This window comes from Cladophialophora bantiana (assembly GCF_000835475.1).
Source record: "Cladophialophora bantiana CBS 173.52 unplaced genomic scaffold supercont1.1, whole genome shotgun sequence".
NCBI classification, from domain to species: Eukaryota; Fungi; Ascomycota; class Eurotiomycetes; order Chaetothyriales; family Herpotrichiellaceae; genus Cladophialophora; species Cladophialophora bantiana.
This window is the reverse complement of record NW_015971575.1, coordinates 786,665-799,528: the sequence shown is the minus strand read 5'-3', so window position 1 is coordinate 799,528 and position 12,864 is coordinate 786,665. Positions and strand designations below refer to the sequence as shown.

General features: G+C 50.4%; 5 protein-coding genes across 5 annotated transcripts; 3 read left to right on the top strand and 2 right to left on the bottom strand.

The window, feature by feature from the left end:
• Positions 1-2,191: 2,191 nt before the first annotated feature.
• On the bottom strand, positions 2,192-2,944 carry Z519_00290 (uncharacterized protein; the record flags this gene model as incomplete). The annotated part of the gene is made up of 2 exons (XM_016758049.1): positions 2,192-2,556; positions 2,821-2,944. The coding sequence occupies 2 exons, from the start codon at positions 2,942-2,944 to the stop codon at positions 2,192-2,194; spliced, it is 489 nt and encodes a 162-aa protein (XP_016625298.1).
• Positions 2,945-5,320: 2,376 nt separating this feature from the next.
• Z519_00289 (uncharacterized protein) lies at positions 5,321-6,462 on the bottom strand (the record flags this gene model as incomplete). Its single annotated transcript, XM_016758048.1, has 3 exons — positions 5,321-5,668; positions 5,730-6,045; positions 6,128-6,462. The coding sequence occupies 3 exons, from the start codon at positions 6,460-6,462 to the stop codon at positions 5,321-5,323; spliced, it is 999 nt and encodes a 332-aa protein (XP_016625297.1).
• Positions 6,463-7,044: 582 nt separating this feature from the next.
• Z519_00288 (uncharacterized protein) lies at positions 7,045-8,057 on the top strand (the record flags this gene model as incomplete). The annotated part of the gene is made up of 2 exons (XM_016758047.1): positions 7,045-7,687; positions 7,768-8,057. 2 exons carry the CDS (start codon positions 7,045-7,047, stop codon positions 8,055-8,057), a joined length of 933 nt encoding a protein of 310 aa, XP_016625296.1.
• Positions 8,058-9,128: 1,071 nt separating this feature from the next.
• Z519_00287 (uncharacterized protein) lies at positions 9,129-11,427 on the top strand (the record flags this gene model as incomplete). Its single annotated transcript, XM_016758046.1, has 2 exons — positions 9,129-11,100; positions 11,339-11,427. 2 exons carry the CDS (start codon positions 9,129-9,131, stop codon positions 11,425-11,427), a joined length of 2,061 nt encoding a protein of 686 aa, XP_016625295.1.
• Positions 11,428-12,344: 917 nt separating this feature from the next.
• On the top strand, positions 12,345-12,548 carry Z519_00286 (uncharacterized protein; the record flags this gene model as incomplete). Its single annotated transcript, XM_016758045.1, has 1 exon — positions 12,345-12,548. The coding sequence occupies one exon, from the start codon at positions 12,345-12,347 to the stop codon at positions 12,546-12,548; it is 204 nt and encodes a 67-aa protein (XP_016625294.1).
• Between the last annotated feature and the right edge of the window lie 316 nt (positions 12,549-12,864).

Genomic DNA, 12,864 nt, shown 5'->3' with positions numbered 1-12,864 from the left:
CTGAAGATATGCCCAGCTTTCGAGGCGGATACCCTCCAGGGGAAGCCCCCTGCAAGAGCATGCATTCGGACGCATTAACCAACCTACCAGGTGAGTGCCGAGGGGTCGAGATGACCCCAGCTTTGGGGCGCTCCGGTGGAGTCTGGGGTATGGGATGTGGGCCAATTTTCAGCTGAACGACGGTAGGCCGTGCTTTAGTAAAGGTAATCGCCCGGTCCAGCCAAATGATCCCTCAGGTCCATTCCATCGCTCTGTTTCTGCCTCGTTGGAAAGAGACGATTTGATGCACAGGAACTGAGGTGGTGCAACCCATGGCTGGCAAAATAATGAAAGTGTGCCATCCAAGCCTCTAGAGGTGTAGCAAGCATTGAAATTGGCTTCAACACGAGTGCTTGACTTTCTCGCCCATTCGCAGTTCCTAGCGACAAAGCCGGTGTCACTTGGTAGCTTGGAGACCCCACTGGTAGATAAACCCATGCTCCGCTAACCAGGCCACCGAGTTCCCCAAACTCAGTGAGTATGTTTTCCCTCTCAACCTGTCGGCTGCGAAGACTGTGCTTCAACTTCGGAAGCGAAGGCCCTTGTATCAGCACATCCTGGCCTGACCACAACCATGACCCAGTCGATCGACAAGCGATGGAACGTGGTGGCAACATCTCCACGACCTGTGTGGAAAAGATTGCTGATGGTGCATCATTAGTTCGCTCTTGGCTTACCCATTTCCTCGTAACCATGAGGCTGGCTGGTAATGAGTCTGTGGTGCCCAGAGTCCATGGGCAGCCGCAGAAAAGGTGGCAATCGCGGGCCCTCCGAGCGGTGGAGCATCTTGTTGAACTTTTGCTCGTGTTTGGGAGAAATTCCGTAGCCAAGAGAATTTGACTCGGTCGAAACGGTCGTCATTCCGTGTTTTGAAGTGCAATGACAAGAGGTTGAAAGTCCGACTCAGGCACTTACCTAGGCATTTCTCGCAGCTTGAGTGGAAGGATGCGGGGAAGAGGTATAGCCGCGGCTGTAAGGTCTATCGAGCAATGGCTGGGTTTTCCCCAACTGACCAAAAGGAGCGGTAAAAGGCTAATCTTCCAAGACCGGGCGCCTGGATATTGAGGGTTGGCGATAATGCCTGTTGTAGCTGTGACGCCTGAGTGACCTGCCGAGAATCGCACCCGGTCGGTCCTGGGCAGGACATGAAGAACTCTGGCTGGGAGCATTTTTGAGTCCGGAAGATTTTGCCTGATTAGCAAATGTTGCATATTCCGCTCGGGGCCAATTTGTCGAGCATAATTCGAGATCAATCGGCGAATATTGGATGCTGGGTTTTTGCGATGACATGTTGAGGGCACCCAAGGGGTTGAAGGGAAAAAGAGACCAAGAGGGAGCATCTGGGTTTAATATCTGTCCAAAAAAAGCCCTTCCACGGGATTATTCAACACAAACCCTCTTTACGCCTGCTAATGAGCCGCTTTAACCGAACAACCACGCCCGAGAGAACCCCGTGTGGTGCCAGGGACGAATGAGAACTTCGTGGAAGCGACACAAGTCTGCTGGCGCCGTCGCGCTGCCCTAGTGGTGTGGATTCTTCGTTACGCATTGGCCAATAGAAACAGCAAATATACGAATGCTAAGTTGAAACAGCCAGAATTGAGCGTCCTCCCTTTTCATACAAGGCTGGGATCGCTCCAGCGAACAAGTGGCACAGTCTGTCAAGAAATATGTACCTCAAGATTGGTCAATAACGACAAGCCGACCGCGATGTCGAATATAAACGACAGTAGAGGATGAATGACAGAGGGTCACTAATTCCAAGGTAAACAGAATGCTCATAGCCAACAAGGCCCACCCCCCTTCTAACAGCGAAGGACTTTGGGTGTGCCACTGAATTTTGAATTCGGCTTCCTACTTTCTCTAGACTCGCGCATCCACATAGAACAACTCCACAGGATCGATACTACCGTCTCCCAAAGCCTTGACAACCTTCATCAAGTCATAGCAGACACGCACTGAAATGAAGCTGTCCTTGCGATTGGATTCTGCAAGTTTGGAGACCCATTCATAATCTCCGCGACGGTCATCAGGACATATCCTGATCCTGCATCTTCTGGTTTTGTTTGCTCGATCTTTACACGGAAGAAGAATCTTTGCAGGCGAACTGCATCGCGCCTGTGCGCTCTCCGCATATTCTCCCCCACCTTGTCTATCGGAATATAAAAGTTGAGGTCATAACGCCGAATAGCGCGGGCGAGGGGGCAATGAACACTGCAAATGCCGCGTTTTCGAAATCGGTCAATTGTACTTCCAGGGGACGGAATTCAACCCGCCACCCTGCCTCGCCGTTCTTGGAGGGCAGTTTAAGATCGGCGTGTGGCCAGACCGCAGAGTGGAGGATTTCGAAGACATCGAGGCTTTCGTAGGATTTGAGTTCGTTCTTTGCCAGGGCGATGGGGTCACGGGCGAGAATTTTGGCATAATGCGAAGCCAGAAGGGCATCCATACCACTGTGTTGTTCCAGGTACTCTTTGACTGCTGGATCAGCTTTGATTTCTGGGGGTTGTACAACGGCTGGAGTCGCGTGTCATCGGAGATGTACATTGCTGTGGATCACCACCGCGGATGTAAGTCAAATGGCTTAATAGTCTGCTTTATGGTCAGCGCGAAGCCCGGATTATATTTGCAACATGCGTTACGTTTGAACGAAGCTCATTTGTAGTCCCATCATCCACCGCCGAAGCCGCCTGGTTCCACCGAACGTCAGTATCAGTCAGGTATCCACGAAAGAACGGAGTTGTAACTGACAACACCATAATAATGGGACCAAATGGACACAACTGATCATGAAGGTTGCGTGCTTCCCGAAGGTTTTTCGCCTGGATCGTGACTTGGAGGTCGCAAAAGCTAGGCCCGAAGGCCATGCTATCGCCATGTAGAAAATTCTGGGCGACGCTTTCATGATGTCGCTCTACGTCGTCCTCCTGGGCATCATTTTGGTGTGAGAATTGAATTGATTCCTTCCAAGGCCAGGGCGTGTCGGTGTCTCTGTAGATTGGAATCTTGACTTTGCAAGGACGGCCTCCACGGCGCGCGTAGATGTTATCATGAATTGTACGGTAACGTTCATGTGTGCTGATTAATCTGGGAAGAAACCGTGATTGGAGCAAGAGTTCGTGAGTTGGTAGTGTAGGTTCAGTGTACGAGCATGGAACACCCAGGCGTGGAAAACCTGGCCTGGTAACGACTGCCTCGTGTGGACCAAGGCATGTCTGTATCATTTGCCTCTCAAAAATATCAATGCCAAATGGCGTATGCAAAGTGAGTATCTTCGTTCTTACCGTTTTCGCATGTTGGCCTCTACACTCAACAGGCTCTTAATTCTGCCGCTATCATAAGGTTCCCCTAGTGTAGCTTCACCTATGAAACTTCCAAATTCTGGCTGAAATTCAGTATAGCTGTCACGAGCCTACCGTTGTCCCTAAGTACTCTACGCCCTCCACCCGATTCGGGTGGACGGTATAGAAAGAAAAGGATAAGGCAAAGGATGGTTGAAGCATAAGTTAAGGAGAGCTAAAGCACAAGGCTATTGGTTAACGCCGCCTTACCCTTTTCACGTGACAGAAAAAGGGGAAGCTATAAGAGTTTCCTCTCACCCGAATCGGCTGAGAGAGAACTCTTCCTTTTTCTTAAGCGTTGAGTCGTTGTCAATAGGACTACGTGAATAGAACAAGGCATTCAGCTACTCTAATTCTTTGTACCTACTGCGTTGCCTAGGTCCCTGATAATAGCCATTTGATTATTGCCAGCTGTGGTGAGACGCTGGTTCGTTTGAGAAAGAGGCGACTTTGGTAATACCAAGAAGTCGATATGTGTTGATGGGGATCATTAATGTCCTCATGCGACTCTTTCAGTCTACCGAGCACGGACTCCTGTTTAAGGAGCAGATTTGTCGTCCGGTTTAAATCGTTATATGACACGAGCTGGTACTCGATCTGCACGGTATCTTCCATGAGATCAGGTCTCACACTGTTCTCGGCGAGCTCACCTCGTCTGCTCACAATGGGGACTACCCATCTATATCTTTATACTTCTCAAAGAGTTCCACCAGTTGCTTGACAAGGTGGTGTCAGTACAGGCGACATAGGCAGCCCGTCCCACAGTTCCCGACTCCCAGTAAAATAAGAGTACATACCTCCATATCGCGCTGTTTAATGTGCTTAGACACTGACATGACTTTAGTCCAGTGAGAGCGGTTTTTGTATTATTTGTCCTGCCTTTATGTTAAGTCCTAGATTTCAATTGTTCAGTGAGATATGCGCGCACTTGGATTCCATTCTGGGGGTTCGGGCCGACATCAGTTTAATTTTCAACGCCCATACAACAAAAGCTGGAGTGTTCGTTCCAGTTTCCGGAGACATGGATTTCAAACGGGCATACGTTCTCAGTATGCAGGAGAGAACCTGTATGCTTGCTGCGTTCAACTTTTCACACTGTTGATTCCTGCCGCACGGCACCTCATTCCATCAGGCGCACCAGGGGCTGAAGCCTCATTCCAATTGATGTCATCAGAGGGACATCAAACATCGGTACGTCTGTGGCTGTTCGTTTAGTGGTCCAGGTGGTCTTACTTGGAAAAGAGCGGTTTGAGATTGGCGCCATCCACTCCTCAGAGGAAGGTGTCGAACGAGCCGCGACCACTCATTCAAGTCAAGAGGCAGTTTGTGACCTTCAATGGCAGATCCCTCGGTAGAAAGACGATTGACATTCCTACCCTTCTGATCCACTGTATTCAATACTGTCGATTGACGGGACCACTTCTTCCCTCAGCGAAAGGTTGAAATTTCGTTCTTTTCGGATTCCCTTCCCTTTCCATTCAACAAGTCATGTCGATCGGGCAGTGAATCATTTCGCGCATTCTCCAGAAATGCAAATGTTGATCCGTGCTCCGCGACTGATGAATGCGGCTTTCTTTAGTTGGACGCGATTCAGCGAATCGGGGGGTAGTGCGTCCCTTAAGGTGCGCAGCCTTGCCCACGTTGTCACTGAGAAATTGCCAAATCAGGAAGTCAAGTCCAACCTGTTTCCAGTTCTCTGATTGGCGGTCCACTATTTTGCTTTCAGGCGAGCAGGCCTACATCGAGCAACTAGCGCCCAACCGTTGTCAGGAATGCTATCGATGTCACTAATTTTATTTGGTGAAGGCGAGCAAATAGTTGTCTCTTGCAATCGCGAATAGGCCTCGGATTGAAGTGCTACTTCAACTCCAATGCAAAACTGCGAGTCGCAAAACTCCCAAGCTCGACGTCCCTTGTACGCTATCGTCACAAGTGAAAAGTCAAGTGTGAACAATTTCTCTGTTCGTGATGGAAAGCCAGTCCGCCTGCTGTTGGAGAAACTCTTTGATCTTCCTGACATCTGTGGGTGTGTGGGCATGATACTGCTCTCGCAGCACCTCGAGCATCAGTCGCAGACGTTCTTGCAAAACCTCCACTCTGTATTCTGTCCACTGGAAGTACAGATCCGACAGGTTTGTGATGGGCCTGATGGTAGTGAGAACTGAGGAGTCCGGAATGAGAGGGTCCCTAGGGCGAAATGCCGTCACCATGGTGATACGCTCAGTTCCACCCACTGCGGCTAATGCCTGATGTGTGATATGCCTCCCTTGAAGGACGACACCACTGCCCTAGTAACCGTCAGCAAATTTCATAAAACTTGCTAACAAACTATATACGCAACATGCTCACCATCTGTGGTCCACGGACTTTGATGAGATCTCCGGAGCCGGTTTTGATCGCAGTTTCTCCCCCAACCATCTGGGACGCGTCACTCATCATAACTACACAAACAAAAGGATAACTGTCCACATGCCACTTGGTGACTGGGACGTCATCGCCCGATTGTTTCTCTTGCTTCTGGTAGTTCTTGAGGGGATTCTGAACGGAGATGTTGATATTTCCAATCTCGATATCGATCACGGGCACTAAGTCAACACCAGCAATTTTCGACACGATGGCAAGCGTTTTGGGGTTCTTCCAGGCATCATACATGAACGGGGCATACCTATTTAAGAATTTAGCCAATGGGCGGTATCGAGGGAGTCAGCTCAGAGATATTAAAGACGACCAAGAAGAAGATCCCTTACTTCGGACAGTGGCCCCTGAGCTGGCAACCTGCGAAATCGGTGCTGTACAAACAGTTGTCCCAAACTTCATTCGTGAAAATCTCACTCCTCATATGGGTTATCGCTTCTTCGCTAAAAAGAGGAAAGGGGTCTGAGATGGCAACTGGCGAGATGCCCACATCTTCTGAAAGCCCGATGTCTCTGAGCATCAAAACTGGGGGATCTTCGCGATATACCAAATGCTTCTCAGGATCAAAAGCGATGCGCGGTCTCGTGCTTGCGGTTCGAAGATTCTCGCTGATTATAGGTTTGATGTTGGGGCTATAGATTGCAGGACGTGTATCGACTTCCGGCATGGTGGGTGAAGATTCTCTGCTGAGTTGAGATAGTAGCTAGTATAGGGTATTGCTCACTGGATTAGGGGTTTTCCAAGTTAGAGACAAGAGGTATTATTGTAACAAGATCTATCATCCCTCGACAGTATGACAGTGATATTAATATTTCGAGTTTGATAGAGCAAAGTGGTCATCAGACCGTCCTCGCTCCTGTCACTTCCACGCTTTATCTATAGAGTATTCCTATTGAGGCAGTCAAGTTCTTCAGACCCACTGTCCTCCCTGGATTTGGCAGTCTACAAAAGACGCACATCCCCGTATACGAACAAAAGGGGAAACTAAGTCCCACGCCTTCAGAAGCATTTCATTGGGCACCGTCCTGTCTTCCACGGGGCTTTCTCGCGTTTGAGATCCCATTTTGTCCAAAAGAAGAATTTCACGCCCTGTGCCATCCTCCGAAGCGAACCTTGAATTAACTGCGATTCTCTCCTGCTGGAGGGACTCGACTTACAAGAATTATTGCAATTTTACTCCTCACAGACCGGTTCTTAATAAATCCTATAGAGTACTACTGCGAAATCTGCCGCTCCCGAACAAATGAGAATGGGGATTTTGATGTTTGGGCCGCCAGACCCCATTGATCCCTCACACGAGCCATCCGCCTCCATTACTTCAACATCCGCCAATGCGCCAATCGAGGAAATACTCAGCATAATCGAACGGGACGGTGGCGTGATTCTGACCGGATTTGCAACAGCGGAAGATATTGCTGCCATCGATCGTGATGTCGAAGCTCATCGAAAACAAACCAGGTCTACAGAGAAGAGCGCATTGCACATTATACCCAAAGAAACACTCGCCATACCCGGGCTCGTAGGCAAATCCTCGACAATCGCCAAGATATGTGAATCCCCCGTGCTGGAGGAGTTACGGACGTCCATTCTTCAGGAGAAGTTCAGCGTCATTCGCGAAGATATTGTGGAAGAGAACATTATAGATCCTCTGTTGAGCATCAGCATCACCTTTTATATCGGGTATGGCGCGCCTCGACAAAGGCTTCACCGAGACGATAACGTGCATGGGATCCGGCATGGAGGGAAATTCGACCTCAAAAAAGCCAGCCAATTTGGCTGTCTGATTGCTGGGTCTAGAACAACTCGCCAAAACGGGGCCACAATGTTCGTACCGGGTTCTCACAAATGGGACGATACCCGTCGCCCACGGACAGATGAAGTATGCTTTGCTGGTGAGTGTCTTCGCAAACCGCAACATTATACATAACCATCACCATCCCCTCGTGAAAGTGAGGCTGATAGTTGCGTCTAGAAATGGAACCCGGATCCGCGTTGATATTCCTAGCTTCATGCTATCATGGAGGTGGCCATAACTCTGTCCCAAACGAGGTTCGCAAGGTACACGGTCTCTTTTTCATCAGGGGCAACTTGCGCACGGAAGAAAATCAGTTTCTGGCAGTCCCGAGGAGCAAAATACTCACTATGAGTGACAAGATGCTCTCGCTCCTCGGGTACAAGAAGCCTTCCACGGTGCTCGGGGTCGTTGACAACGACGATCCGTCACTGAACCTGCCTGCTGTCTTTGAGAATGCGAGCCAGTAGTGTTCCTGGTGGAAGTGCCAAGTACATACATAAACGATGATTATGAGGTACATGAAAATAGCCTGGTCAATCCATCGTTGCTGTTGAAATCGCTCGGCTAGATGTGGCACTCGTAACCACCGAGCCACCTAATATCCGAATGGCGCTAGTCACAGATTTAGCGCTGGCGTCCCGATCAGTTGCCCTATTCATGGGTATATCTTGGTTATCGGACCCCGGGGGCATTAGGCACTAGGGGCGCCCATCAGCCCCTGCAGCCGGAAACGATAGGCGCCTGATAAGCTTGCTCCCCACTAGCAGTCGCCTACGAGGTAAAGGGTTTCAAACCCCGCTCGCACTCCCCAGACGTTTGTTTTGTCCCGCGTAGAGATGCGAGCCCATCCCACGTCTTCGCGTCATTTCCATCTTTAATTGTTCTCACCCTCCAACCTCATTTATCCTTGCCACTAAGCGACTCGCCGTCCTTATCACATGGCACGAACGAGCACCCTGAACTCATCGAGTACCCTTAACGTCCTCCACCCTGCCTAGCATTGCCTTCGCTGATGCCCAAACCTGCTACTCTAAAAGCGAAGAGCACTCCAGCCTTCCTAGCTCCTGCCGCGAATGTTGAGACCAGAAGCACTGAGGAAACATCTCGACGTAAACAACCAAAGAGTCGCAATGGTACATAGCTGCTCCTGTCCCGGCCGGTATGGCACCATGATCAGGACCGCACCACCGTGACGAACAATCTGGACAACTTGTAGCAGAATAATCGCTGACCAAGCCTGTCTAGGGTGCGTAACCTGTAAGGCGAGGCGTTTGAAATGTGACGAGGCAAAGCCGACATGCCAGCAATGCGCCCGTCGCGGAGTTACCTGTGGTGGCTATCCAAAGTTTCTCAGATGGAGACCGATTCGACAGATCAAAGACGGACGCACCGATGGTGAGGCTGCGTCCCGAAGAACCCAGCATCACCCGGAGGCACTAGCCATCTCGTCAGACAGTCAATCGGCGAACGACCCAGTGGGAGAGATCGCTCAGGCTGGTGATGAATGGTCTTCGAAGACAGTCCAAGACCATGATGGAATGCCGGAGCTGCGGCCTACCATCCCCTCGACAGATGACAGGGTCCTGGACAGTGTCGAGTCTCCTCCAAGTGATGCAGCAATTCCATCTGCGCTCAAGCTAAACTACCAGGGGGTGCCACCAGCGGGAGGAATGGCCAAGTCGGCGAGTGCCCATATCAGTGCTCAAAGCAATGTTGACGACATCGATATTACACACCTTGAGACAGAGCCACCAGTCTCGAATGGCCTGAATGATATTCTATCCGACCACCCATCCCGTCTCTTTGACCACTATCGCTTCTTGCCGATTTCTAAAACAGATGCCGCCTCTTACAACTTATCGCAGCTGGACGACTTGCTAGCACAAACTCATGACAGCGAATTAGAGATATATCATGATGTCGAGTGGAATCTTTCCGGGATTGACGATTTACTCGACTCGGCGGAGGCTGTGCTGGAGGAAGACCCCGGAGAGATGAATTGGCAGATACCTCTGTTGGATTCATACGCCGAACCCTCTCCAGACTCATTAGGAAAAATCGCCGCATCTTCCCACCTCATCGATAATAATAACATTCAACGAATGTATCAACAACCTCAATCTCCAAGTGGTACTCCGGAAATGATACGGCACCTCTTTGAACAGCAGACATGCGCTATTCTCTCAATCAAGGATGACGAATCCAAGAATCCATGGCGAACTCTGGTCTGGCCATTGGCATCTGGCTGCCCTGCACTTTATCACGCACTGGCTGCAATGACCTGCCTACACCTGTGCAAGACCCAATCGCAGCTACGCCTTCTTGGGCTGCGGCATTTTCAGTCTGGGGAGCGAGCTCTCATCAATAACGAGAACGGCAACATGCTGCTAGAAGCTGCCATTGCCACAAGGCTGGCCCTTGGTTTCGCTGAAACATGGGACCATCAGAGATCATCGACCGGGATTGACCACATCAACCGTGCCAAGGTATTGATTCGGCAAGCTGCTTCTAGACGCCAGACGTCGAGGCTGACTGCCGGGAATGTGAGCCGGCTGAGCTTTTTGGCGAACACGTGCATGTACATGGATGTTATTGCTCGCTTAGTCTGTATGGAACCTCAAAGCTTCAATGACACTGAATTCATGACCGCCTGCAGTTCACTCAGCAGCTCCATCCCCAGGGGACAGCAACTTGATCCGCTCATGGGTTGCGCGATCACGCTTTTCCCATTGATCGGCCGCCTCGGGGAACTTGTCGGTCGCGTTCGAAGGAGAACAGAGCACCGCAATTCTCTGGCCATTATTTCCAAAGCGACAGAACTAAGAGTGGCGATAGAAAATTGGGTCCCATCGATCGATTGGGAGAGCGGAGTTGGGTTCAACCCTAATATCACCGACTCGATCCAGACAGCTGAAGCGTATCGATGGGCTTCGCTCCTACTTCTCCGGCAAGCGGTTCCTGAACTTCCCTGGGCGCACTCTATCTGGGAATTAGCATCGAAGAGTCTCGTCTTCCTCGCAACCATTCCTCTGACCTCGCGTACAACCATTGTGCACATTTTCCCACTATTTATAGCTGGATGTGAAGCGTTTGACGCAGATGACAGGGATTGGGTCCGCGAGCGCTGGGACCTCATGTCCAAACGTATGATCACAGGAATAGTAGAGCGATGCAGAGAGATCACAATGGAGGTGTGGCGAAGGAGGGATGAACATGAAGCGCGTCATGGGGTTGTCTGTCGAAAGTCTGCGCAAAGCCCTGCGTCAACAGCCGCAGGTCTCGCCAGGGACGGTTCTCTGGTTTACGAGAAAGGCAGTTCCTCAAGGTCTGTCGTTGAAGCCACGACTCAATTCGACGCGGAAGCACGCTCTCCATTGGCATCGTCAGACTTTCCGGAGTCGGCTGCATTTAAGAAGGGCATAGATCCAGTGACGAGGGCGGGATTCATAGATTACACGGTGCGAGGAGACTTGCATTGGTTGACCGTCATGAAAGACTGGAATTGGGAGGGTAAGTTGGCTTCATCCCAGCGATATCCACGCGAGGTACAGCCGCCAACACTGATGATGGTCTGCAGTCATGCTAGGATGAAGCAGAGACCCAACAGCGCCGCTTCACTGCTAAGAATTTGATAAATTCTAGGGACCTTGCCGATAGGTTATAGGATTGTCAGTGTATGTGGCCCTTTTCCAGGCTAGGCTCCAGAGACTGAGTGGTTCCGCCCTTTGAAGCTCCTCACTAACCTTAGGTGATATGGGAACACAACGATCCAGATTCGTCCACGCATCATCCGTCTTCAGCTTCTATCCTACCTTCACTATCGCGCACATATTGTGATAGCACCTCTTGAATGCAGCGAGAGAGTCCAGCATCCCAACCTTACCGCCTCATCCCCCCTTTGACGCGCAATCCGGGCTTACATCCTTCCCCAGCCTATTAGACTCTAGCAATCGACAAATTGGTGACAGAAATTAGAAGCAAAAAGCGCCGATGGCTCGGTTTCTCAAACACATACGCAGAGTGTCGTCACCGTGTCTCGAAATCTCTTCAGCTGGGTCCCTTTCAAAGCAAGGGACTTGACACAGCGCGCCGAGTACTCGGAAGCCCGCCGGAATCCGTTCCTTGAGTTACCAAACGAGCTGCTACTCAACATCGCTGACTTCCTTGAAAAAGAATTTCAACGCTCACTTCGCCTCTCTTGCTGGCGATTTCGTAATTTGTTGAATGAGTGTCTCGATTTGTCGCTATGCGACATCAATACGACGTCACGAATCTTCACATTTTCTCGAACCTGACTATCCAGCACACCTCCTGTGCCAATCTTGCGGTTTCATGCACAGATGGCAACCTCGGCGATTTCAGGGCTGCTGCTGTCCTCGTGACCACCATCATCCGTCTATGGAAATTTGGACGTCGTACTCTTGGCACATGCCGAATAACTGCGCGTCCTGCAAGGTATCGACCTTGTTCTTCATGCTGACGAATATGGTTGTTCATACGGCCTTCCTTTGTCTCATTTGAGCAGGAGCTGACATGGCCTTTAGGGTATCTTCCGCGAAAACGAGGCGCGCCTGATCGGCGGAGAATTTGTACTTGCTGGTCGATGGGAGGCAGTCCTCGGAGTCGAGATAGGAAATGGAAAGCGCGGCTCGACTCTTTAATCGTGCGCAGGGCTTACATCTGGGACTTAATGTGTGGCGGGAGAAATCTGACAGTACGTCCAGGTGGCTGTTATGAGTGCGAGAAACTGGGAAATGCCTCAAATGTCCAAGTATCCCCTCGGCGAAACCGATCACGAACTGCAGGATCAGAAGAGCTCCGCAGGCGACGGAACGAGAATCACCCTAAAGGTCTGGCAGAACTACGGGCGTCGGCATGGGAAGAGACTGGGAAACGAGCAGATATTTCATCGAGTACCAGATAGGGCCTCGCGCATCGACGCCGAAGCAGTTTGGTAGAGTGATCTCGGTACATGGTTTGTGCCTTGGATTTGGGAGACCAAGAGTGTCAGAAAATTCCTTTGATTGTTTAGTACCTATCTAAGAATCGAGAAAGGAGAGTTTATTACTCGAGCAAGAGCAAGAACAATGATAGACGTGCCATTAGGCAAATCCTTGACATGCTAGACGTTATGTGTCGACATCCGCCTAAAGAAAAAGAAGTCGCTTTCCTTTTCTGGCCCAGCTTTGGCTAACATGTTCGAGAGAACAAAAGAACCTAAAAACACAACATAACTGCCCGATTAAGCTGTTGCTGCTTTCTTCGGCTAATTCT